Below are 24,733 nucleotides of genomic sequence, written 5' to 3'. Positions count from 1 at the left end.
GGGGGGGGGGGGGGGGGGCGGGGGGTGGGGGGGTCCCCGGGGGGGTCTTTAACCCTTTAGTTTTGGTTTTGCACAGATTTTTCGGAACTCTTTGAGCCGGCTCTGGCTGAGCGAGAGCGGTCAGGTTTCTTTCGCCTCTCGCTGCTTCTCCAGCCTTAACCTGGTCCCTGGCTCGGCGCGAAAATCCCTCCTCTCCGAAGGAGCCTACCGCGGTGCCCAGGGCCCCGGGGGGGGGGGGTTGCTGCCGGGTCAGGAGCCATCTTTTGGGGTGCTAGGTGTGCTTCCCCCCCACACTTCGGCGGGGGCACCGAGTGCCTTTGGCCACTGCAGGGTGCGGGGGAGCGTTCCCATGGGACAACCCACAGTGAGACCAGGGTGCCGGCAGCAGTGCCGGGAGCAGACGGTGGTGAGGAGAGAGTGGGGCAGGCAGCGGGATGGATGCTGCCATGAGCTCCTGCCCCCTCCATTCCAGGTCCCCAAAATGCACACCCCCCCCCCCGCTGGAGCTGGGCTGCCCTGCCCCAACAGATCACTGTGTTTATGCCAGCAATAAACCCTCCACAAGGTGCTGGGCAAGGGTTTGGGCAACCGTGGTGCTACCACACAAGCCACCAGCCCCTGGGGATGGGGCGGGTGGCTCTAGGGCAGCAGCACAGAGGGTTTGGGGGGGGCAGCCGGGGTGCCCCAAAACCAGAGCGAGCAGCTCCCCATGCCCGCTCACTCTGGGCTGGTGCCACCCCGGTGTCCTCGCCCACCCTCTTTGGTGCATGGGGAATCGGTGCTGGTGTTGCCATGGGTAGGAGCAGCTGTGGGGCTGGCACCAACCGGGGAACCTTTGTGCCTTGGAGCAGGGGGCTCGGAGAGGGCAGGAGGGTGTCTGCCAGCTCCAGGCCCCCCCAGCTCGCCTCGCTGCAGGGGGGGGGGGGGGGGTACGGTGTGGTACGGTGGCATCAGACTTGGCAGCAATGTCCCTGTCCCCCCCACAGACACTCCCATGGTCCTGCCGGTGCCCCTTGCAGGGCCAGGGTGTCTTTCCTAGCCTGGCAGCATCGCTGCCTGCACTCTGCCTTCAGGCAGCTGCCGCTTCCTGCAGGGGATACAACCAGACCAGCCCCCCTCGGGCTGCTAGGGGTGCAGGATTTGGCCTTTCTCCCTGTAGGAAGTGGTGGCATCCGCCCAGAGTCCCTGGGCCATCACCGCGTGCTTTCCCAGCGATGTCCTTCAGCCCTCGGCTGGCACTCGGAGCAGTGGGACCCGCCTGCATCCCACTGCCAAGGCCAGACCATCACCATGGCCTCGGGGCTGCCACCCCCCCCTAGGCGCAGGAGAGCGCAACCCTCCGCCGTGCAGGGATGCGGGGTCCCCAGTGTCCCCCGACCAGCCCTGCTGCAAACACCCCCCCTCCGTGCCCCCAGCCAGCCAGGGACCCCTGGGGGACCTCAGTGCTCCGCACACCCCGCCGCCGCTGTACCCCGACCCTGCGCCGGCTCCCCTCCGGATGCAATGCCAACCATCCCGGTCCTGCAGGACACTGGGGAGCCCCAAAACCCTCCCCGCTCTCTTTTTTTTTTTTGGGGGGGGGGGGGAGGGTCTCACCTGCGCGGGGTACCCCCAACTACCTCAGGCCTCCAGGCCGGGTCGGGGCCAGGGGTCGGCGAGGGGGTCACGGGGGCTGGGGGAGGGCGGCACCACTCTCGGCCGAAACCACTTCTCCCCCTTTTTTGTATCTCAGCCGGGCCCTGGCAGGGGCAATGTCCCCCCATGAGGTCCCCGGCGCTGGCGGCTGGTGGCAGGGACGGCGGGGGTGCCCCTCCGCTGCAGGTTGGGTTGATTTTTTTTTGTTGTTGTTTCCTTGTATAATAATAATTACAATGTCGTGTGTTTTCGATTTTTCAATAAAGCCTTCAGCCCAGCCCTGCCGGCTCCGGGGTGGGTGGCAGGGGACCTGTGTGACCCCAGGGGTCCTGGGGCTCAGCGTCCCCAAATAAATAACTTGGGGAGATGCTGTCGAGGTGACCTGGGTGATGTCCTGGTGACGATGTCCCCCTCCCGGCTCTGTCCCCAGGGCCACCCTGCACGTCACCTCAAGTCCTTCCTTGGGAAGGGACCAGGACCTGGTCCCTGCTCCGCCCCGAGGAGCAGGGGTGGCCTTGGCCTCCCCACCAGCCTGGTCCCTTCCTGGGGAGGTGACACTGCATTGGGGGGGGGGGGGGCATGCAGGCCACCCTGCCCTCCCCACCAACACTGCAGGGTCACCCTGCCAGGCTGTGGCATAGGGGTCCTGTTGCTGGGTGGCTCACGGGGGCCGTGACGGGGGATGCTTTGGGGAATGTCCCCTGCCAGGCGTGATGCTGCAGCAGGATGTCACACTCCTGGGGTGCCTTCCGACCCTGGGCAGCACCCAGCTTCCCCCCCCCTCCCCCCCAGCCCTGCCCAAACCGCCACCCCCACCCTGGACTGCAGAAAGCCCCATGGCAGCTTCTCTCCACAGCCATGTCCTGCACGGTGCCTGCCATCGTCCCTGCCGTGGTCCCCTGGCCACAGCAGGGCTTACGGAAGCTGCAGGCAGCTGGCAGGCAGGAGGGTGGGCAGGACGCCCGTGGATACCCATGGCCCCTGGGGACTGAGGTGCTGGTCCCCAGCACCCCATGGAGTGGCTCGTCCCCAGCCCTGCCCCACAGAGCAGCCTGGTTCAGCCGGGGCAGGGGGACAGGGGCTGGTCACACGGGGAGCTGCTCCTGCACCCCGGTGGTGGCCGGGGACAGGCGGGTCCCGGCTGGACCGGTGGCCATGGGCCCATGGGGGCCCGCAGCGTTGGGTCACACGTGGCCAGGGATGGGGTCAGGACGGGTGGGTGCGGGGACACGGAGCTGGGACAGGGGGACGCAGAGGCTGGAATAGCGGGGAGCTATAGGGGACAAGGACATAGGGCTCAGGAGGGTGGGGACATGGGGATTGGGATGGCAAGGAGGGGGACACTGGTTTTGGAGTGGGGCTGGTGAAGTGGGAACCTGGGTGGGGGAGACATGGTGGTCGGGGTGGGGGTCTGGGGACAGGAGGACACGGCGGTCGGGGTGGGGGGAGACGCGAGGGTCAGGGTGGGGACACGGATGGATGGGCTGGGGCAGGAGCATGTGGGTGGACACACCCGGTCGGGATAAAGGAGGGGACGCGATGGGGACTGGAGGACACGGGGGTCAGGATGGGGTCACAGACGGGTCAGGACTGGGGAGGGGGGGGGGAGGAGCACAGGGGCTGGGCCGGGGCAGGGGACACCGGGGCCGGGCTGGGGACACCGCGGCTGGGGCAGGGGACACCGGGACCGGGGTGAGGACACCGGGGCTGGGCTGGGGACACCGGGGCCGGGGTGGGGACACACTGGAGACACCGCAGCCGGGGCAGGGGACACCGGGACCGGGGTGGGAACACCGGGGCCGGGCTGGGGACACCGTGGCCGGGGCAGGGGACACCGGGGCTGGGATGGGGACACCGGGGCTGGGATGGGGACATGCTGGGGACACCGCAGCCGGGGCAGGGGACACCGGGACCGGGGTGGGAACACCGGAGCCGGGATGGGGACACCGGGGCTGGGCTGGGGACACCGCGGCCGAGGCAGGGGACACCGGGACCGGGGTGAGGACACCGGGGCTGGGCTGGGGACACCGCGGCCGGGGCAGGTGACACCGGGGTGGGGACACCGGGGCAGAGCTGGGGACACGCTGGGGACACTGCAGCCGGGGCAGGGGACACCGGGGCTGGGCTGGGGACACCGCGGCCGGGGTGGGGACACCGGGGCTGGATTGGGGACACCGGGGCCGGAATGGGGACTCGCTGGGGACACCGGGGCCGGGCTGGGGACACCAGGGCTGGGCTGGGGACACCGGGGCCGGGCTGGGGGCACGCTGGGGACACTGCAGCCGGGGCAGGGGACACCGGGACCGGGCTGGGGACACCGCGGCCGGGGCAGGGGACACGGGGACCGGGGTGGGGACGCGCCGGGGACAAGCGCTGGTCCCGGGCGGAGGGGGCGTCGCTGGGGCCAGGACGGCGGCGGGAAGCGGCTGGCTCCGCCCACCGCCGCGCAAAGCCCCGCCCCGGGCGCAGCCAGCCCCCGCCCCCTCCCCCGCGCGGTGCATGCCGGGCGGCCGCGGCTGGCGGGCGGCGCGGCTCGGCTCGGCTCGGCGCGGCTCGGCGCGGCTCGGCGGCGATGGCGGGGGGCGGGCCGGGCGCGGGGCGCTGGGGGCGGCGGGGCTCGGCGGCGGCGGCGGCGGCGGCGGGAGGCGGGGGGCCGGGCGCGGGGCGGTGGGGGCGGCGGAGCGCGGCGGCGGCGGCGGCGGCGCTGGCGGCGGCGCTGGCGCTGGCCCTGGCCTGCCTGCTGCTGCGGGGCGCGCTGGTGGGCGCGGCGGCGCTGGGCGCGGCGGGGGCCTGGTGCGCGATGCGGCCCGCACCGCCCGCACCGCGGCCGCCCGGCAAAGCCGCCGCTAACGGGGGCCCGGCCGCCGCTTCGGCCCGGTCTCTGAGGGCCCCGCCGCACCGCCTCGGCCTCAGGTAAGCGCGGAGGGGAAGGAGGGCGGGAGGGCGGGCGGCGGGGAGCCCGGCGGCTCTGACCCCTCTGTCCCCGCAGGGCTCCGCCGGCCGCCCCGCGTTGCACGCCGCAGGCCGCTCGTCGCCGCTACCCGCTGCCGCAGGCCCGGAGCGCTATGCCGGTCGGGCTGCCCGCCGCTCGTTGGGAGGGCTCCTCGCCCAGGAGCGCCCCTTGGGCTCGCAGGACCGGCCCGTTCCGCAGCCCCGTCACCGTGAGGATCGCCCGGCCGGTCGCCGGTTTGGCCCGCTCCCCAGCGTGAGTACGGGGAGTGGGGACCGGGCCCCGCTTCGGTCTTGCCTCTACGTGCGGGCAGCGCCGAAAGAACTTCCCTTTGACCGGGCTGACTTGGGGAAAACCGGTTCCCTGGCCCTTGTGCTGCCCGGAGCGTGCTGCTGCCGGTTCGGGGGTGACCCCTCCGTCCCCATCCGGAGCGTTGCAGGGAGGATTGTGCGATCCAAACCCGGAGAGGCTGCACGGGAGAGCCATCTCCCTCCTTCCCTGGGAGCAGCTGGGTGGAGGAATCTCGCTCTGGGGATCCCAACTTGCCTAACGCTTCGCTTTGCTTTGCCTCGCAGCTTGGAGCGGCCGATCTCGCCCCTGGCCTTCCCGGCCAACAGCAGCCTGGACCCATGTGCAAAAGAGACTGTGCTGAATGCCATCAAGGAGTGCTCTCCTTGGAAGAGGGCTGTGGAGCCGGAGGAGGAGGATGACCAGACTTTTGGAAACGATCAGGAGAGCAAAAGAAGGTAATAATGCAGCAGTCCAGGTCACTGCTGGTGCGTTGGGAAGGTCGTAAGGGGGGCTAACGCTTCAGTGGTGACAAATGGGATGTGTCCCAGAGCACACCCGGGCCCAGTGCGACCAGGAGTCTGGGTTGGAAAAGCGCTGTGGGAATTGAACCGCAGAGTGGAAGCACACCCCATCGCCCGGCCCTCGAGGCTGTGTCAGAAAGTCCTCTGCGAGTTCTTTTTGTCCTTGAGATCAAAGGGATGTGCTTTAGGATTTTGTCTGGGCAAGCTCGTGGGTCAAGCGTGTTCCCTGGCGTTGCTGGGGTTGAAAGAGGCTGGGATGGGGATCAGGGAAGCTGGGCAGGGCTTCCTGGCAGGGACGTGGCCTCTGCCATCGCAGGGGTTTGAAGACCTGAGAAACGTGGTGTGAAATGCTGGTACCTGCTATAGCCCTTATCATCTCTGTCCTTCAGCCCTGGGCTTCCAGGAGAGGTGGGATCCCCCAATCTTAGGGCCCCAGGTGGAAGCATCATGCTTTAAAAGACCTGCGTGCTTCCTTTGCGCGCTGTAGCTAGCAAAAGGAGGGAAAAACACGAGGGCGAAACAGAGCGATTATCTTCTGCTTTTGTTAGTCAAGGTCATCCATTTCCAGCTCCCAGAAACGCAGGTGCAGTGTCTTTGCCAGCGCCCTGGGAAGGCCAAGGCGTAAATCCTGGATGCCAAGGTCTGCCGGAGCCTTCCTGGCTACCCAGGCGCAGCGCTGCCTTGCTGTTCCGCGCTCTCTCCTCTTTCTCATCCTTCCCCTTGTGTACGTGGAGGCCGTGTGCCTCGTGCCCCTCAGCCCTTTGCCTGCTGGTGGCCCTGAGAGCGCGGTGGGACGAGCAGCGGGGAGCCACCAGCTGCCTTCCTGCTGTACAGGGCACACTCTCCTCTGCTCTGTTGCTGAATTCCCTCTACCTCTTGCCTCGCCGTGGTGAATCTGAGCCCTGCAAGACCCGAGCAGGACAACAACAGGATGGGTGCACAGACAGAATTGGCTTTTTTTTTTTTTCTTCTTTACTCTGTTTTTTTCTGATACATCAGTACGCAGCTCTGCCACGAAAGCCAATTTTGAAGGCATTAATGTCTGGCAAGCGTGAGGAATGCTTGTGGGCAGAAAATCCTGTGACCTTTGAGGGCAGAAAGGAGCCTCTGTCAGCTGGAGAGCGTGCGGTGGGGTTGGTGTGCTTGAGCTCAAGGGAGGCGCTTGGGTTAAGTGACAGGGCTGATCGTACACCTCCAGCTCTGCTCGGCAGGGTGTGCTTTAATGCTTTCAGGCTTCAGATCTTCACTGAATCATTGTGGGAAGGGGATTTGGCTCCTGACTCAAACAGTCCAGGGTACTGGCTAGGAAGAGGTAGGAGATGGGAGTTTTGGAATTCAGGTCCGTTCCAGAAATGAGCTGCTGAGACTCGATGAAATGTTTTGGCTTAAAATAATGGATTTGGGCGAAGATTTGGTTACATCAAAACTACTCTGCCCAGCAGGCAGCTGGTGCAGCTGCTGATGCTTGGGAGGAGGCAGCTTGGGGTGACAGTCAGTGAGGACAGGACCAGGCAGAAAGAAAATCTGCAGCGGGCTGTGGATGGGGAGAACCTTTGTCTTTGGGTATTGGGTGACCAAAAAAAAAAAAAAAAGGCAAGATTTCTGCTTTCTCAGCCTCAAGCCCACCTGGAAGGGGTCTTCTCCTGAGGCTGGGAGGGCAGCCCCTGTCTCTGCTGCCTCCACACTACCTCAGGCTTCTGCCCTCTCTCCTGCAGGCGCCACGATAGCAGTGGGAGCGGGCACTCGGCGTTCGAGCCGCTGGTGACCAACGGTGCCCCGGCCTCTCTCATACCCAAGTAAGTGCCTACTGGGCCGAAAGCAACCATTGTGAGCTGGGAGGGGGACAGTCCAAAAGCCTGTGGGCTCTGGAAAACGCATTTGGCTTTGGAGCCCAGCTTTGGGCGAGAGCTAGAGAGGCTGTGACTGTGCCTTTGGTCTGTCACCCTGAGCGCGGGCTGGTGGCCGTAAGGGCTGTGCTGAGGCTCGTTTCCAAGCCCTGCTCTGTGAGAAAGAGGGGGGTTGCTTTCCTCCACCCACCCTGCATTTCAAGGACCAGTGGGGCAGAGCGGTGGGGAAGCTCATCCAAATCTTTTTTGACCTCCTCTAGGCCTGGCTCTTTGAAGAGGGGCCTTGCCTCGCACTGCCCGGACGACTGCTCCACCAAGAGGTCCCGCACCTCTTCCCTGAGCTCCCTCAATAACACCTACGCTGGCGGGATCCCCAGCTCGGTCCGCAACGCCATCGCCAGCTCCTACAGCTCCAGCTGGGGCCTCTCGCAGGTAGGAAACGGGAACTCAGCGTGGAGTGGCTCAACCCTCCTCTGGGATCGCCCCGTGAAACTCAAAACACCGGGCTCAGAAGCAGCGAGCGGTGTTGCTGGGTGCCTGGCAGCCCTGCGGGGAGTCTCCAGCGCAGGCAGTTTCATCTCCTCGTGGGTTAGGCAGGCTGCTGGCGGCAGCAGGCAGCGAGGCTCCTTGTCCTTTGGTGCCCGTTGTCGAGGGAGTCCCCAGGCTGAGGTGTGCTGCAGTGCTTGTTTTACACCGAAGCGAGGAGGAGGCTGTTTTCCCCTCCCTGCTCAGCCTCGATTAAGCTTCTAGGGTGGATAAATCCAGTTGAAAGGAAAAAAAAAAAAAAATCACTTTGCTGCGCTGCCACCTTTTCAGCTGGAGACAGCAAGTACGGGAGCCACGTGCTCCCGCTTTGACCCTCAGCAGCTGCTGAGCTACAGTAACACGCTGCTTGCATCCCGAGTCAGGCTCGCAGGTGGGATGGTGGGATGTAGCCGTGGCTAACGGAGCTCTGCGGTCTGTGTGGGGACAGGTTCATTCCAGGATGTATGGGTAGGGAAAGGTTTCCTTGGGCTGGGGCAAGTCTCAAATCCTTGAGGCTAAAATCTGTCCGCTCCGAGCTCCTGGCGGGGAGGTCGCCTGCTCCTGCCAGCGCAGCCCCGTGCACCGAGGGGGTCGGACCAGCAGCGTCCTCCCTCCCTGTCCTCTTGGCCAGGCTCTCACGAGCCTGGAGGGCGCTTGCTCCGAGAGAGAATTCAGTTTGAGGTGGCCAGACGTTGCGCCCCGTGGCATCTGGGGGGAAGCTGAGCGGTGTTGAAGCAAGAGAGGCTCTGGGCTCGTTAGCCCCAGCCCTGGGAGATGGGGTTTAATCTGCAGGCAAGCAGGAGGGTGGGAGGCTGTGCTCCCTGCCAGCCCCTGTACTGAGTTGCTGCTGGTCTCTCTCTGCGTTCCAGCTGCGGAAGAGAAGTGGTGTGAGCGTGTCCCCGCTGTCCAGCCCGGCATCCTCCCGCTCCCAGACACCAGAGTGGCCTCTCAAGAAAGCCAGGTAACGAGCCGCTCGCTCAGCGAGTGCCCGCTCGGCGATGCCAGCTGGGAAGAGAGCAGTCACCTTCCCAGCCCTCTTGGTGCCCAAGTGCCGATCTTCACTGGAGCCAGGACATCCCAGGCCCCTTTCTGGTCACCCATCAGTGTGGAAACCCCCTGGTTGTGTCGAGTGGAATCCCCGCCGCCTTGTTACGCTGCGGTCCCGGGGGCAGCCGCTGAGCTGCACCATCCCTGCCCTGCTCCCAGGCTGGGTTACAGATTTGAGGGCTGAGATTACCACAGAGGCGATGTTGCCTTGTGGCATTGGCGTGGCCCAGGTTGCTGGTTGCCAAAACACTGAAGAGACAGGCCCCAATTTTTGCCGTTTCCTCAAAATCGATTCACGGCAACCACGGTAGGGTTGTATTTTAGTGCTGACCTCGGAGCGCAGGCCCTCGTTCTCCTCTCTCACAGCTCAGAGAAGGGCCTGAGCTTATCTCAGAACTAAAAGTGACACAACTGCCCGCCCTGGTGAGAGGGTGGGTCCAAGCCACCGACTGGGAGGAGCAGCAGCTCCTGTCCAGGACCCCCAGCTGCTGCCCCGAAGCTGACTTGTCCTGTGGAGGGTGCACGGGCTGGGCGACCTGACCGAGCTGGAGTCCTGGGGAGGGAGGGGAGCAGCTCCTCTGCCTGGGGCTGCTCTCAGGCTAGAGCGGTGAGGGCAAGGCCGTTTTCCTGCGGTGTCTTTGTTTGGCGGAGAAAGAAGCACACCAGGGATGCTGGTGGGAGTCCTTAACGTGTTCGGTCTCATCCTGCTCCCTGGGGACGGGGCCAAGCCTGGGGTTGACCTTAACTTGGCTTTCTCCCGCCTGCGCAGGGAAGAGGAGTCGCATCGCTCCAACGCTTCCACCCCAGTGAAATCGGACAAGGAGCTGCAGACAGAGAAAGGTGAGCGTAGGTGGGCCCCAGCTCTGTGCCCGGGTTGGATGGGCCACCGGTGCCAGGAAGCAGCGGGACAGGAGGTAGCTGAGGTCTGCAGGTGGGATTGGCTTGAGAGGTCACCTGGAAAGTAGGAACGTGCTGATCCCAAGGCAATGGCGCTTCTGCTGGCTTCAGCAACTGCCCTGAAGGGATTTCTAGGTGATAAGCGAGGGATGCTGACGGTCTTGGTGTGCCAGCAGATGCCTGGGAGCTGGATTGCAAGGGGGAACACCAGCCCCCAAGCCAGCAGGGGTCCAGGTGTCAGCCCTGGGGCAAGACCTGCTGTGATACAACTAGCACCCTGATCAAATCCCGGGCTGAACTTACTCCAGCGCTTCCTCAGCTGAAATGGAGAGGAAATCCTTGGTGCTTATCGCAGAGAGGGTCCCGTGGCACCGAGCTAGATGTGGTTTGGGTGGTTTGTGGTTCGGGTGGGCAGTGGGCAAGGACCACCTGCGGAGGTGGGAAGGGGCTGCTGCCCTGCAAAGCCCCAGCAGGGTCTTGTAAGAGCCTGCCCTGGGGGACGTGTTGCAGCCAGCTGCTCTTCCAGGGCATCGCAGCCTTGTCGGCGGCTTAAAGCTGCGCCCTTGGCTCTGCCCCTCTCGAGGTGGCTCATCCAAAGAGGAGTCAGGAGGGACGACCCCATGGGTACAAGCCAAACGCCTCCTCTGCCCAGAGCTGGCCCTGACTTGTCTCCTTCTGTAGCAGCGGAGACGCCGGTGCGGAAGAAGCAGAATTCCCTGAGCCCGCCGTCCGCGCCGGGGAGCAGCGGGAAGCGCAAGCGGAAGATCCAGTTGCTGTCGTCTCGCCCGGGGGACCAGCTGGCGCTGGTACGTCGCTGTCTCGCAGCCCCTTTGGCCCTCGCTCTGGCGATAGAATGTGCTCACTGCAATTTCTGCAGGGCTGGGGGGAGACTGACCTGCCTGCCCTCAGGAAGGAGGCCCCGTCCTTGGCCGAGTGGGAAGTGACGCTCTCCCCAGCCCCAGTGTCTGGTGGGCTGTGCGTGATTGTGCTGCCTGCTGCCGGACCAGGTAATGGCCTGGGGAAGGCCTGCCGTGCCCTCAGCGCCAAGCCGGGGGCCCAAAAGGAACGGGGGATCGGCGCTCCGCGGTGGCGTGCTGCGGCAGAACCACCTGCTTCACGGGTCTTGCGACGGCCAGCCTTCACCCACCCGTTCAGAGAGGCTCTGCCGGCTTCCCTGAGGAGCTAAGCTGCTGCTCTCTCTTGGCAGCCCCCGCCGCCTCAGCTGGGCTATTCCATCACGTCGGAGGACCTGGACGCGGAGAAGAAGGCGGCGTTGCAGTGGTTCAACAAAGCCTTGGAGGATAAGGCTGGTAAGGGCGGGCTGGGAAGGCGGAGGGAGGACGGCGAGGCGTAGAAACCCAGGGCAGCGGGGTGTCTGCGTAGCGCAGGCTGGGGAAGCTCCTGGGCCAGTCCTGCCTGGTCCTCGGGTCTGGGAATGCTCTTGGTGCCTTCGGACTCGGGAGACCTCGTGCCCCAGAGTCCCCAGGGTGAGGGGGTGAGGATCCCCCAGGGTGAGGGGGTGAGGATCCCCCAGGGTGAGGGGGTGAGGATCCCCCAGAGTGAGGGGGTGAGGATCCCCCAGGGTGAGGGGGTGAGGATCCCCCAGGGTGAGGGGGTGAGGATCCCCCAGGGTGAGGGGGTGAGGATCCCCCAGGGTGAGGGGGTGAGGATCCCCCAGGGTGAGGGGGTGAGGATGCCCAGGGTGAGGATCCCAGGATCCCCAGGGAGAGGGGGTGAGGATGCCCAGGGTGAGGATCCCAGGATCCCCAGGGTGAGGGGGTGAGGATCCCTAGGGTGAGGATCCCAGGATCCCCAGGGAGAGGGGGTGAGGATGCCCAGGGTGAGGATCCCAGGATCCCCAGGGTGAGGGGGTGAGGATCCCTAGGGTGAGGATCCCAGGATCCCCGGGGTGAGGGGGTGAGGATCCCCGGGGTGAGAATCCCAGGATCCCCGGGGTGAGAATCCCAGGATCCCCGGGGTGAGGGGGTGAGGATCCCCGGGGTGAGGGGGTGAGGATCCCCGGGGTGAGGGGGTGAGGATCCCCGGGGTGAGGGGGTGAGGATCCCCGGGGTGAGGGGCTGAGGATCCCCGGGGTGAGAATCCCAGGATCCCCAGGGTGAGGGGGTGAGGATGCCCAGGGTGAGGATCCCAGGATCCCCAGGGTGAGGGGGTGAGGGTCCCCGGGGTGAGGATCCCCCCGGCGGGAGCTGTGGGATGTTCATGCAATTTTCCTCCCCACTGGGGAAGCTCTCCTAAGGGGTAGTCCCCTACAGCGAGTTTCACACCTTGATGTCGTGCTCCTTCCCAGCAGACGCGGTTCCCAGCACCACTGCAGAGGCTACACCCGTGTCCAGGCCGCTGGCGTTCGCCGTGACCTCCCCGGGGCCTGCGCCTGCCTCGACAGCTCCTGCCCCAGCCGGCACCAGCTCGCTGCTGGACAGCCTGAAGAAGATGCAGAGCAGCCAGGCTGCGCCCACGCCAGCAGGTGAGGAGGAGGAGGGTCAGCAGAGCGGGATTTTGGCAGAGCGCGCTGCGTTGCCGCTGTGGGAGGCAGGTGGCAAACCTCCCCCGTTCAAACGCTCTGCAGGCAGGTCTTGGGGCAAGTTTGGGGACACTGACCCCGTGGCCCTGTTGGGAGCTGTATTCAGCGTGGAGGGCTGGGTCTGGTAGGGGGTGGGTGCTGCTCCAGGAGCTGGGGCAGTGGGGTGGGTGCCTGGCAGCAGGGCGGGCTCTCTGTAGGTGACCCCCTGTCCCTAAATAAGCTCTCTCCCTCTTTCCAGACTCCACTGGAGTTGGGATAGCGTCCCAGCCGCCTTCATCCGCTGCCCAGCCGCCTGCTCCTGCTGTATCGCTGGAGTCGAGTTCTCCTCTGCCCGCCACCTCTGCTGACACCAAGCCTGTCCCCGTGCTGAGCACGCCGGCCCCTGCGGCCCCCCCTGCCTTGGGGGTGCAGGCCCCCAGCAGCCTGGCGACACCTGCCTTCACAGAGCTGGGCCCGACTCCCAGCAAGCCTCCCTCCTTCCCGAAGCCAAGCGTCCTTTTCGGGATGCTGAGCACCCCTCCTGCCAGCCAGCCGGCCACGACGGCTGCCGGCCCCGCCACGACGGCTGCCGGCCCCGCCACGACGGCTGCCGGCCCCGCCACGACGGCTGCCGGCCCCGCCACCGCCCCTGTCTTTAAACCCATCTTTGGCGCTTTGCCGAAAAGCGAGAGCTCAGCGCCGTGCACGGCTGTTGTCTCTGCCACGGTCACCGTGTCTGCGAGCTCGGGCTCTTCCTTGGCGTCCTCCACCACCGCCATGTTCAAGCCCATCTTCGGCAGCGTCGCCACAGCTTCATCTCCGGCCAAGGCCTCTCCTTTCGCCTTCAAACCGACGTCGCAGCCGGCCTCCGCCGCGGAGGTGCCAGCAGCCTCCACGGCTACCCTGGCAGGATTCGGAGGTGTCCCCAACGTCATCTTCACCACCGCAGCTACGACGGCCACCACGCAGAGTTCTTCCACAGATGCCACCATCAAACCAGTCTTCAGCTTTGGACTCAACCCGCCTGCCTCCACCGGCCCCACCACCAGCCTGACCCTCACCGCTGCCACGTCCACCAGCACGTCGCAGCCTTTCCTGTTCGGGGGCCCGGCCAGCTCAGCTACCACCACAGAAACCACCTTTGCCACCCCAGGGCCCGTGTTCCAATTTGGAAAGCCACCTCCAGCCACGGTCGCTGCCACCACCAGTGTCCCAGGAGGCCCTGCCTTTGGCCAAGCGCCTTCGAACACGACGGCTCCTACCACCACCGTGGGCTTTAGCATATTCGGGGGCACCGCGCTGACCTCTTCTACCCCAGCCACCACAGGTCAAGCGACGCTGACGTTCGGCTCCTCCGTTTCGGCTTTTGGCGCTTCCTTCAGCACCAGTTCGAAGCCGCCGCCGCCGTACCCCGGCGCAGCGAGTCAGCCCACCTTCAGCGCCGGTGCTGCAGAGAGCCAGCCGCCCGCCAGCAAGCCCGCTGCTGGCCCCGTCAGCTTTGGCCCCCCGTTCAGTTTTGGGGCCCCCACGGCGCAGTCCGCTGCTCAGCCGGCCTTCGGCACCGGCGCTCAGCCGGCCTTCGGCACCCCCAGCACCCAGGGCTCCTTCGGCACCAGCAGCACCCAGGCGGCGTTCGGCACCACCACGTCGGTGTTCTCTTTCGGGACAGCCACCTCCACCACCGCCAGCTTCGGTTCCACCACCCAGACCACGAGCAGCAGCGGCACCGGCGCCGCCGTCTTCGGCGCCACCCCTTGTCCTTTCACTTTTGGGGCAGCCACAGCCCAGCCGGGCCCCTCTGCCAGCGCCTTCGGGATGGGCACGCCCGCCCTGAGCGCCGGCTCTCCCGCCGTGGCGTTCAGCTTCGGGGCTGGGCAGAGCGGGGCAGCCCCAGCGGCGACGCCGTTCGGCTCTGCCCTGGCGCAGAACCAGAGCGCGCCCTTCGCCTTCACCGTGCCCAGCACCCCCAACAAGCAGCCCGTGTTCGGAGGTGAGTCGGGGTGAAGGGCAGCGCTAGATTTAGGCAGCGGCTTTCCTGCCGCACCCTGCTGAGCTTCCCCGGGCTCAGCAGCCCTAGAGGGGTTGGGGCTCGTCCCGTGCAGAGGGAAGGGGCTTCCGTTGGTCACCGCCCAGGTCGCCAGCCCTCAGGGGTGGAGAGGAGTCCTTAAATTCTGCCCCTTGGCCCCTCTGAATGCACCAGCTCCCGGGCTCCGCAGGAGCGCTGAGCCCAGCCAGGTCCCACGCAGTAGCCAAGGTCTTGCCAGCGCTCAGAAGCGATCTGGAGCTGCTTGGCAAGGAGAAACGCTGCCAGCCAGCGATGGCAATCGCTTCTTGCTCGCTCTCTGAGGTTTTTTCCTACTGCTTTGCGTCCTCGCTGGGCTCTCTCACCTCCCGCAGCGCTGAAACCCACATGCTGAGCAGCTCCTTGATCTAGAAAGACAGAGGCCTTTGTTCCTCCCTGGCCTGCAAATCCTCCTGGGCTGCCCTGGTGGCAGGAGAGCCCAGGGATTACCGTGCGAGCGCAACTTCTTGCATTAAAAGGGCTTCTCGGGTGAAGAGGCTGGTCCCAAGGGACTGTGGTCCTTCCGCCCCCCGTGTCTCCTGCGGGTGCCGCCGGCTCCTGAAGGCCAGGCCCTTCCTCCTTTCCTGACCGTGGCTCACGGTGGCGTGTTGCTTTCCAGGAACTCCTGCCCCCACCTTCGGGCAGAGCACGCCCGTCCCGGGAGCAGTGGGGAGCGGGAGCAGCAGCCTTTCCTTCGGGACACCCAGCACGCCCGCCTCGGGCTTCGGAGGAGTCGGCGCTTCCTTCGGTAAGGAAGGAGTTGGTGCTTCGGCCTTGGGGAGCTGATGGGTCCTGTTGTCCCTTGGGGCTGGGGGCGGCAGAAGGGCCAGGCTGTGCTCTGGCACCGGGCTTGGGTGGTACCTGCTGGGCTCTGAGGGATGCAAAACCTCCCGTTGCCCCTGGGAGAGGGATTACGCTGCCCCCCCCACCCCGACCCCGTGCCAGCTCTGAGGGAGGCTGCAGAGACCTGAGCCACCTTTCTGCTTCCAGGGTCGTCCACTCCCACCTTTTCCATCGGGGCGGGATCCAAGATGGGCGCTCGCCAGCGGCTGCAGGCACGGAGACAGCACACCCGCAAAAAGTAACCTCCGGTGCTGCTGGGCCCCCCGCCGCCGGCCTGGGCGAGGAGCCCCCCTGCACACGCCTGGGGGGGGCTCTAGAGTGGCCCCCGTGGTGCGACCAGCGGTGATGGGGCCAGGCCCCCGTCTCCGATGCCGGCTGGAGACCGGGCTGGGCGGCGGCGGCGGCGATGTGGGTAGGACGGGGTAAACCAAACTCTTTTGTTACTTGAACAGTTCCACAGCCGAGGCTGGATGAACCTCTGTACATAGCCGCAGCGTTCCCTCCCTCCCTTTATTTTGCCCTGTTTCATAACGTGTAAATTTTTCCCCCATTTGCTTCTCCCTGCTGTCCCTGTGCCCTCCTCCTCAGCCCCCTGCCCCGTGGCACGGCGGCCGGCAGAGCCGCCCGGCCCCGCTCGCAGCGCGCCTGGGGACGTGCCACGTTCCTGCCGGCCGCGGTCCCAGCCTGCTGAGGGATTCGGTCTTCACCACGTCCCGAAATCTTTCTCCGTTGTTTCACCCCGTGGGCCTGGTGAACACGCTCCCTCCGGAGGGCTCCGCTTCGTGGCTGTCCCTGCAGGACACGAGCCGGGGGTTAGTGCCAGCCTGGCGTGGGCATCTCGGTGACGTGGGTGACTGCCCCGGCTTCTGCAGCTGGGTGACAGCGCCCTCGCTGTGACTTACTCTCCCATCAGACCTCCAGCCGAGGATGCACAGGGTGGGGATGAGGGCGGGGGGGGTCCCTCCATTCCTCTCCCGGCCACCGAGCAGCCCCCCTGCCAGGCTGTGTGCTCCCCCCCGCCTCGCTGCAGCCCCCTCTGTTTTGCTTTATTCGTGCTCCCGTTCCGATGCGCTCATTGAATCGAGTTTGGAGGAAGAACTGAACCGTGTGCGTGGCGGCATGTTGGTTATGCCGGATTTGCTGTTTGGAGTTTCTCTTTTTTTTTTTTTTTTTTTTTTTTTTTTGGGGGGGGGGGGGCGGGGGGCGCTTGTCCCTTTGCGGGGGGGGACGCGCCCTGCTTTAATTGGGTGTTGACAGTAGCATCACTGCGTGGCTACTCGTGCTGGGGGAGTTGTCCCTTCGTCGTCGTGACTGAAAGGCAGGCAGCTGGGATGGGGGGGGGGGGGGGGTACAGGGCCTGGACCCCCAGGCACGGTGGCTCCAGCCCTGGCAGTCTCTCCCCTCCCTTTCCCTCTCTCCTGGTGCCCCTTCCCCACTCCGGGCTGCTCTGGAGCTGCTAATGGAAGGAGCCCAGAGCAGACGGGTTCCGCTCCCCCCCTCCCCAAATCCAAATTGGTTTTCATTTTTAACTCATCCCCATCCCTTTGGGTTTTACCAGCTCCTAGGAGCTACGGTGCTGCCTCCCCTGTTCCCTTCCAGCCAGGAGCGGGGGCCCTTCCCCTGACTGGGAGCTCCTACTGGAAGAGACTGCCAGAGCTGGAGGTCACCCGAGAGCTGCCCCCCCCACCCTGCCCTGGGCGAGGGATGGGCACCCCTGCCCGTGGGGCTCCCCACCACTTCCAGGAGTGCTTTGCTGCCAGGTTTTTTTACTCTCCCGAGCCGTGTGAGTGTGTGTGTCTGCCGAAGTCTAAATTAAAAAAAAAAAAAAAGAAAAAAAAGAAAAAAAAAAAAGAATCACAAATATTTAAACTTTTTTTAACAAAATAAAAATTTATTTTTATATTTAAGCTAAATTGCCTTCGAATTCCTTCAAGCTTGGTTCAGTGAGGTTGCCAGACCCCGCAGCGCTGTCGGTAGTGTTTAGCTGTGCCCTCGCAGCCCGGGGAGGAGCCGGCCCGTGCCCCGGCTCTGCCCGCGGGACCGAGCTGCGCGGGGAAAGGCAGCTACATCCCGCGGGCTCTGCCGCTGCGCGCTCCTCCCGGCCTGGGACGACAGCTGGATTTTAAAATGTGACGTATGTGGATGTGACTAAACCTTTTTTCTTTTTTTGTTTCTAAATTTTTTTTTTCAATTCTTTCTCTGAGGATGAGGAGCTCTTGGGCGTGACGGTGACGAGCGGTTTGCTTGTCCGCCAGCACCAAGGCGTCTCTCCCGGCAGGAGGGCAGGTGGGGGAGGTCTGTGCGGTGCAGGGGGGACACGGCCCCTTAGCAAGGGGGGGCAGAGGACGAGGATGTGCAGGCAGGCACAGGCTGCCACTGCTTTCCCCCCCTTCTTCTTCTTCCTTCCCCCCCTTCTTCTTCTTCTGTTCCCCCCTTCTTCTTCTTCTGTTCCCCCCTTCTTCTTCTTCTGTTGCCCCCTTCTTCTTCTTTCCCCTTCTTCTTCTTCTTTCCCCCCCCTTTCTTCTTCTTCCCCCCCCTTTCTTCTTCTTCTTCCCCCCCCTTCTTCTTCCCCCCCCCTTCTTCTTCCCCCCCCCTTCTTCTCCCCCCCCTTCTTCTTCCCCCCCCTTCTTCTTCCCCCCCCTTCTTCTTCCCCCCCCTTCTTCTTCCCCCCCCTTCTTCTTCCCCCCCTTCTTCTTCCCCCCCCTTCTTCTTCCCCCCCCTTCTTCTTCCCCCCCCTTCTTCTTCCCCCCCCTTCTTCTTCCCCCCCCTTCTTCTTCCCCCCCCTTCTTCTTCCCCCCCCTTCTTCTTCCCCCCCCTTCTTCTTCCCCCCCCTTCTTCTTCCCCCCCCTTCTTCTTCCCCCCCCTTCTTCTTCCCCCCCCTTCTTCTTCCCCCCCCTTCTTCTTCCCCCCCCTTCTTCTTCCCCCCCCTTCTTCTTCCCCCCCTTCTTCTTCCCCCCCCTTCTTCTTCCCCCCCCTTCTTCTTCCCCCCCCTTCTTCTTCCCCCCCCTTCTTCTTCCCCCCCCTTCTTCTTCCCCCCCCTTCTTCTTCCCCCCCCTTCTTCTTCCCCCCCCTTCTTCTTCCCCCCCCTTCTTCTTCCCCCCCCTTCTTCTTCCCCCCCCTTCTTCTTCCCCCCCCTTCTTCTTCCCCCCCTTCTTCTTCCCCCCCCTTCTTCTTCCCCCCCCTTCTTCTCCCCCCCCTTCTTCTTCCCCCCCCCCCTTCTTCTTCTTCTTCTTCCCCCCCCCCTTCTTCTTCTTCTTCTTCCCCCCCCTTCTTCTTCTTCCCCCCCCCCTTCTTCTTCTTCTTCTTCTTCCCCCCCCCCCTTCTTCTTCTTCCCCCCCCCCCCCCACGCTGCTGGGGATGAGCCAGCGTGGGCAACCGTGTCCTTGGGGTTAGTGCACCCGAGGGCTGGCCCTGGCGCCTCCTGCCCGGGCCCTGGGCAGGGTGCTGAGCCAGGCGAGCACCCGCTCCCCAGCCCTCGCGGGTGGCGGTGGTGCAAGGCAGGGCAGTGCTCGGGGGGGGAGGCAGCCGGGGGCTGGGGTTTGCCTGGGTCAGCTCCAGCACGACCCCCACGTGAAGATGGGGACGAGCCAGGGTACAAGGTGAGGGCACCCTGGGGAGCACTGGCTGCCCCCCACTTCGTGGCTAACACCCCCCCCCCCCCAAGTGCTCAGCTCTGCGAGGAGCCGGGCTGTGTCCCTTCCCCGCCGCACAGACCCCCGCTGGGAGAGACCCCCTGTGCCTGGGCTGCCGGACGCAGCCGGGGGAGGCTGGGTTTTAACTCAAACTGAGACTTGGATCATTCCTGGTGTGGCTGATGAGGATTTTTAGTGTGAATGTGCAATTTTATTTTATTTTTTTTTTTTTCCTTGCTTCGTTCATCCCTGGTTTAAAATAAAAAAGACTGTGTTCACGTCTGCCTCGCACCTCTCTTGATTCCAGGTACAGGGTGCGTGTCCTCACTCCCCCTCATTCACAGGCAGGTTATTTTGCTAATTATTTCACTTTTTTTTCCCCTCTCCCCTTTTGCCTCCACTCTGAGCAGCGACAATTTCAGGGCAAGACCCCACAAACATGCTGGAAAAGACAGTGGAGAGAGAGAGAAACTTTATTCTGTTTCACCCCCTACAGTCAAAGGCTTTTTTAAAACCCCACCATCAGGCTGGGGTAAGGATTTGTAGGAGGGGGAAACGGGGTAAAAGAACACCCTTCATCCACTCCAGCCCTGCAGGGCGCAGAAAAGGGGGTGGTGCGGTTTGCAGACTTCCCAAAGCTGCCCCCAGCCGGGGTCTGCCTTTGGGGGGGGCAAACCTTCTGCGAGGGCTGGCCCTGGGGGAGCAGTTTCCCCCCTCCCTGGCACTAGGGTGGCACTGGCTCGCAGGGGAGCAGGATGTTACAGAATTCCCCCCCGGGCTGCAGCTGGGCAGAGGCTTTACTTGTGGTCAGTGCCCCGCTGTTGTTCAGGCAGCAGAGGGACATTCCCCGCCGGCCCCAACTGGGCCCTCAAAAAATGTTATTTCACTCCTTCACCCGCTGCTTTTTCCTCTTCCTCTTCTTGGGAGCTGATCCTGGCTCTGTTCCCTCTCCACAGCCCGGGCTCTCCTCAGCTGCTGCAGGCAGGGAGCTGCGGACAAGAGCGAACAGCCTGAGCCCGGCTCACCGCAGGACCGGGGCTCCTGTGCCCTCCCCTCCCGCCCCCCGACCCCTCCCCTCCCGCCCCCCGACCCCTCCCCTCCCGCCCCCCGACCCCTCCCCTCCCGCCCTCTCCTCCCGCACCCTCCTCCCGCACCCCGACCCCTCCGCTCCCTCCCCCAGCCCCCTCCACTCCCACCCTCTCCTCCTACCTCCAGCCCCCTCCACCTTCCCTCCTCCTCACACCACCCTCCCCCTGGCTGCCCCAGCAGCCCTGAGCCCAGCCGTGGGGGGGGTGTGTGTGTCCCCCCCCCCGCTAGAAGCCACCAGAGGCAGGCAGAGCCCCCCCAGGCCCCCCCCTCACCTGAGGGCAGCAGCCCCTTCCCCACGCCGCTCCAGGACGGCCACAAAGAAGCCGTGGGTGAGCGTGTCGGCGGGAGAGGCGCGCAGGCAGCTCTCGGCGCCGGGGAAGGCAGCGAGTCCCCGGCAGGGCCAGGCAGGGAAGGCGTTCACCAGCCTGGGGGGGGGGAGCGGGGAGCGTGGGACAGGAGTCAGCGCCGAGCCCCCCCACTTCATAGCACCCTGTGTCCCTCCCACACCCCACACCCCCCCCCCAAGGCTGGCACACCTGAAGGCCGAGCCCCGCTCCTGCAGCACCGCCTGCACCACGGCCTCGTTCTCCTCCCGGTGCAGCGAGCACGTGGAGTAGACGAGGCGCCGGAGAGCCGGGAAGCTCAGGGCATGGCTCAGGACCCGGCGCTGGAAAGCGGCCAGAGCCCGCAGCCGCTCGGCGCTCGGGGCAGCCTCCTCCCCCGGCAGCCGGTTCACCATCCCTGTGGGAAGAGCAGGGGGTCACCCAGGGAGCGAGGGGGTTCACACACCCCAAAACCCGCCTCCAGGAGCCCCCCTGCGTTACCTGAGCCGCTGCAGGAGGGGTCGAGGAGGATGTAGGTCACCTTGCCGTACTTGGGGTCGCCGGGATCCACCGTCAGGAAGTCCTGCTGGGCCAGCTGGAAGGCGGTGACGCCAGCCCGCAGCAGCATGGTGCTCATGGTGGCCAGGCGCTTGGCGTCCACGTCAAAGGCAAAGATCCGGCTGAAAGGCAGAGCCCGACGCCAGAGAGAGGCGTGAACGTCCCCCCTTCAGCTCCGGGAACCCAGGCTGCCCCCGCAGCCCCCCCAACCCCGGGCGTCTGCCGGGCGGGCAGAGCCCGGGAGCTGCTCCCCGAGGCAGGAGCGCTAAGCAGGGCGGGCAGAGAGCGGGGTGAGGGGCTGGGAGGTGAACCCCGACACGTCCCCTCAGGCCCTTCCGATGGCCCAACGCTCTCGGAGCCACCAGCCCACCTAGGGAAAAGCAGGCATCAGGCGGGGCTGGGCGACAGGCTTGAGTTCTTCCTGCCCCCTTCTCCTGCTCTCTGTGGGCTCAAGGGGGACTGGGGCCACCCGCACCCCTTCCCCAGCAGCACCCAAACCCCCTCTCACCCCTTGTTCTTCAGGATGGCAGCCAGGTGGCTGGTTTTGTTCCCAGGGGCAGCGCAGGCGTCGATGACGTGGGAGCCGGCAGGAGGGGCGAGGAGGAAGGCAGGGAGGCAGCTGGCCTGCGGGAGGGCAAAGCCCCGCGCGAGGTGCTGGCAGCGAGCACCCCCGGCCCCTCCTCGGGGCAGCAGCTGATGCTGCGGGGTCGCAGGCAGCCACAGCGACACGGGGCTGAGTCCACCACCCCCACCCCGCACTGCCCAGCCCGCAGCCCTGCGCTCCTCCCAGTTGCTGGTTCCCAGCTCCCTACGGGGACTTTCTGACAGCCCAGTTCAGAGCAATTCATCCCACACCTCCAGGCGAGGGAAGCAAAGCCACGGGGGAACCCCACAGCTGACCCTCCACCCATGTCCCTGGTTCTCCCACCCTGCAGCCTCCTGCTCCCCAGCTCCCCCACCTTGTCCTGCAGAATTATGTGTCCCGAGGTGTACAGCAGGTTGTCGTGGAAATCCGTCTGCGGAGGGAAAACCAGCAGCTCCGGGAGATGAAGATCCAACAAGAATTTCTTCCCAGAGAGGGCCCTCAGTTCCTCCACGCTGCCCACAAGGCACAGGGAAGATGAATGCACAGTCCTGCTTCACCATGCCCACACCAGAGCCCTCCAGAGAACCCCCTTCGCCCTGCACCTCCTCTCCGCTTTGGCACCAAGCAGCACTTAAGCGTGGGGAGCGACAGAGACCCCAACCCGGACACCATGAGCACCAAGACCAACAACCTGCAGCCCACAGGACCTCGTCCCAAGCCCTTGTGGCTCACTGACATCCCAGATAAGGTGGGATGACAGAAAGAAATGCTTACCCGGCTGCTTTGCCCAGGTAGGAGTAGCCCTGGCGCTTGAAGAAGTCAATCACATCGTCCACAGAGGTCTTCAGGGTGTTGACCCGGACGTAGCGCGGTACCTGGGAGGCTGGAGAAGCCGGTAGGGTCAGCCACAACCCACCACTGCCACCAGCACATGGAGACCACCGGGCCCTGAGGCCCACTCACCTCCGGGGCTCGCTGCTTGCGCTGGGGCCAGGAGGTCCTCGTTACGGCTCACCTTCTGCTGCACCTTCAGGCGGGCCAGCTCGGCCTCCAGCCGGGCCCGGTGCCGCCGGGCCAGCGCCTTCCAGCGGCCTCCGCACTTCAGGCCCTTGCCGAAGAGCAGGTCGTACACCAGCACCTGCGGGGACGCGGGTGAGCCGAGCCCCACCGCCACGGGGCCACCCCCGCCCGCCCCCCGCCACCCCCCCGGTACCTTCGCCAGCTGCGGCGGCAGCTTCTTCTCGGCCTGCAGCAGCGCGGCACCGGCCAGCACCTTCTCCAGCACCGGGGAGTAGCGGAGGGTCTCGGACACCAGGGCGTAGAGCTGCCGGACGTGCTGCGGGGAGGGCAGGGGCGGCCTGAGGACAAGGCCCGAGCCCGCCGGGCCTCCCCGCGTCGGGCCTAACCCCCCCCCCCGGGCCTAAACCCCCCCCCCTCGGGCCTAACCCCTCCTCCTCGGGCCTAAACACCCCCCCCCCTCGGGCCTAAACACCCCCCCTCGGGCCTTACTCCCCCCTCGGACCTAACCTCCCCCTCGGGCATCCCCCCTTCCCCTCCCCGGCCCCTCGCCCGTCCCGCACCGGGAAGCGGCTGTTGTACACCAGGCTCTTGATCCCGCCATCGCCTCGCTCCAGCCCTTCCAGGACGGCGGCGGCCGCGCTGTAGAGCGCCATGTTGCCGCCCGGCCGCCCGCCCCTTCCGCCGCCACTTCCGGCGGTGCGACCTCCCGGCCGGCAGGGGGCGAGCGGCGGGGCCGGGGCCTCGGGGGGCCTCCTCGGTGGTCCCGGGGGGAAACGGGGCGGCCCCGCCGAGGGCCGCGGCCTGCGCTGGTGGCGGCACCGGCCTTGGGGCGGGCTGAGCTCCCGGGCGGGGGAGAAGGAGCGGGTCCGGGCCCGGTAAGACCCCCCCCAGCCATGGAGGGAGCGCTCGGGCGGGCCCGGGCCCGGTGAGACCCCCCCCAGCCATGGAGGGAGCGCTCGGGCGGGCCCGCTCGGCAGCGGGGAGGAGGGCGGCGTGCGGGGCTGCCGCCGGGAAGCCGAGAAAACTCGGTAACACCTCGGGGTTATCCAGCAGGAATTCTTTATGGCGGCGCCGGCAGCACGGGGGTCCGTGCGTGCTCAAGCGTTGGGATTCTTGCCTTGGATTTACAGCTTTCCTGTTTATTCATTACATTTCTAAGAAAAAGTTGGGTTATTCCAATCGTTTTCCAGGAAATCGTTAACATAAGTGTTGCAGCAAGCACCAGATTTAGGATTTTAGGACCCTGCTTAGAAATCCCCTTACTTTTCCCAACTTGAGTTGAATGTCAAGAATTCTAATTGGTGGATATTAATAGGAGGAACTAATGATTATATTGGGAAAATCAGTCTCAAATGGAATAAATGATCAAATCTGAAATAAAATCTGTATTTCCAATGCTGCTGGCATGCTCCTGTGAAATCCCAGACCCGAGGTGTTCATTAACCAACGATCTCTTGGTGGGTAGAAACACGGACAGTCTGTTGTAGCCCCAGAGGTCTGCAAGGCAGGATTGACGGTACCCGCTGTGGATCATCTTTGAATCGTGACCAAAGCAGATCCGAGCCAGGAGCCAAGAGCCAAGGACATGTTCCTTGGCCAAACATGGTCCATTCAAGGAGTGGTCGAGACCTCCGACTCACGGACCACCCACCCAAATTACACCCCCAGCTCACGAGGGAACAGGAGAAGACTGCGACAGAGGCTGGGGACTAATTGCATCAGAAGCGAGGAAAGAAGAACCAACCACCGAGGGAATGACAATGAACATGCATTGTATAGACTGAATCTGTGTGGATTAATGTATAAATATTTGCGGACGGCAACGTGCAGGGGGACATCGTCGGGAAGGATCCCACGGCCCCGGTGCGCACCGTTAACGAAGGACGGCCCTGCCGACCTGACGGTGTCAGAGGAGTTTTTCTGACCCACTGCGGGTTTGCAACCTAAGTTCCTCCCATAGTCCTGCCTCAGCCCGCCCAAGTTACGCCCCCGTCGGGGGTCCCTGGTGGTCGTTGGGGATGAAGGTCCGAGTCTTCCTCAGGGTTGAGCTGTTGAACTTGTCCTGCGGCGCCTGCCCTGCACCATCTTGGGGCTTTTCCAATTCCCAGAACCAGCCCTTGCTCGCTGCCCTCCCGATCTCTCCTGCTCAGGCCTTTGTGCTCCTTGAGCCCCACGGTCTGATCGGAGGATTCCACCGGGTGTCCTTCGCTTGGCGGATCCTGCTTCATTCTTGTCTTTACCGTGTGTGTCAGTCAGCAACGCAGACGTGTTAGTACACATCGGCCTCCCTCCCTCCCTCTCTCTAAAGGCTGGTCAGCAGTTTTTTTCTAGAGGCTAGTTTTCTAGAGGCTAGTTAGCCAATCTTTATTACAGCCACGTGGGGCGG

General features: G+C 64.8%; 3 protein-coding genes across 4 annotated transcripts in view; 2 read left to right on the top strand and 1 right to left on the bottom strand.

Annotated features, from left to right (window-relative positions):
- HIP1 (huntingtin interacting protein 1) overlaps positions 1-159 on the top strand; it is a 50,304-nt gene extending 50,145 nt beyond the window's left edge. The window contains exon 32 of the mRNA XM_086475116.1: positions 77-159. Within this exon, the coding sequence (XP_086331242.1) occupies positions 77-159 (83 nt within the window). The remainder of the gene's footprint in view (positions 1-76) is intronic.
- A 3,975-nt stretch (positions 160-4,134) lies between these two features.
- Positions 4,135-15,382, top strand: POM121 (POM121 transmembrane nucleoporin). Of its 2 annotated transcripts, none has more exons than XM_086475141.1 (14): positions 4,135-4,174; positions 4,266-4,548; positions 4,625-4,840; positions 5,161-5,331; positions 7,113-7,193; positions 7,505-7,676; positions 8,639-8,730; positions 9,586-9,656; positions 10,395-10,519; positions 10,921-11,023; positions 12,025-12,198; positions 12,494-14,224; positions 14,916-15,044; positions 15,287-15,382. In XM_086475141.1, the coding sequence occupies exons 1-14, from the start codon at positions 4,135-4,137 to the stop codon at positions 15,379-15,381; spliced, it is 3,483 nt and encodes a 1,160-aa protein (XP_086331267.1). In that variant the 3' UTR covers position 15,382. The 2 variants fall into 2 exon arrangements, with proteins under 2 accessions (XP_086331267.1, XP_086331268.1); XM_086475142.1 differs by lacking the exon at positions 4,135-4,174 and adding an exon at positions 4,208-4,242 and having other exon boundaries at positions 4,318-4,509; positions 4,616-4,840.
- Positions 15,383-19,226: 3,844 nt separating this feature from the next.
- NSUN5 (NOP2/Sun RNA methyltransferase 5) lies at positions 19,227-23,000 on the bottom strand. Its single transcript, XM_086475167.1, has 10 exons — positions 22,908-23,000; positions 22,541-22,663; positions 22,291-22,465; positions 22,102-22,210; positions 21,701-21,839; positions 21,250-21,365; positions 20,685-20,863; positions 20,397-20,601; positions 20,133-20,285; positions 19,227-19,760 (listed from the first exon to the last, which is right to left on the bottom strand). The coding sequence occupies exons 1-10, from the start codon at positions 22,998-23,000 to the stop codon at positions 19,655-19,657; spliced, it is 1,398 nt and encodes a 465-aa protein (XP_086331293.1). The 3' UTR covers positions 19,227-19,654.
- Between the last annotated feature and the right edge of the window lie 1,733 nt (positions 23,001-24,733).

This window comes from Leptosomus discolor, chromosome 18 (genome assembly GCF_034619465.1).
Source record: "Leptosomus discolor isolate bLepDis1 chromosome 18, bLepDis1.hap2, whole genome shotgun sequence".
Classification (NCBI taxonomy): Eukaryota; Metazoa; Chordata; class Aves; order Leptosomiformes; family Leptosomidae; genus Leptosomus; species Leptosomus discolor.
This window is presented reverse-complemented; position numbering and strand designations above follow the sequence as displayed.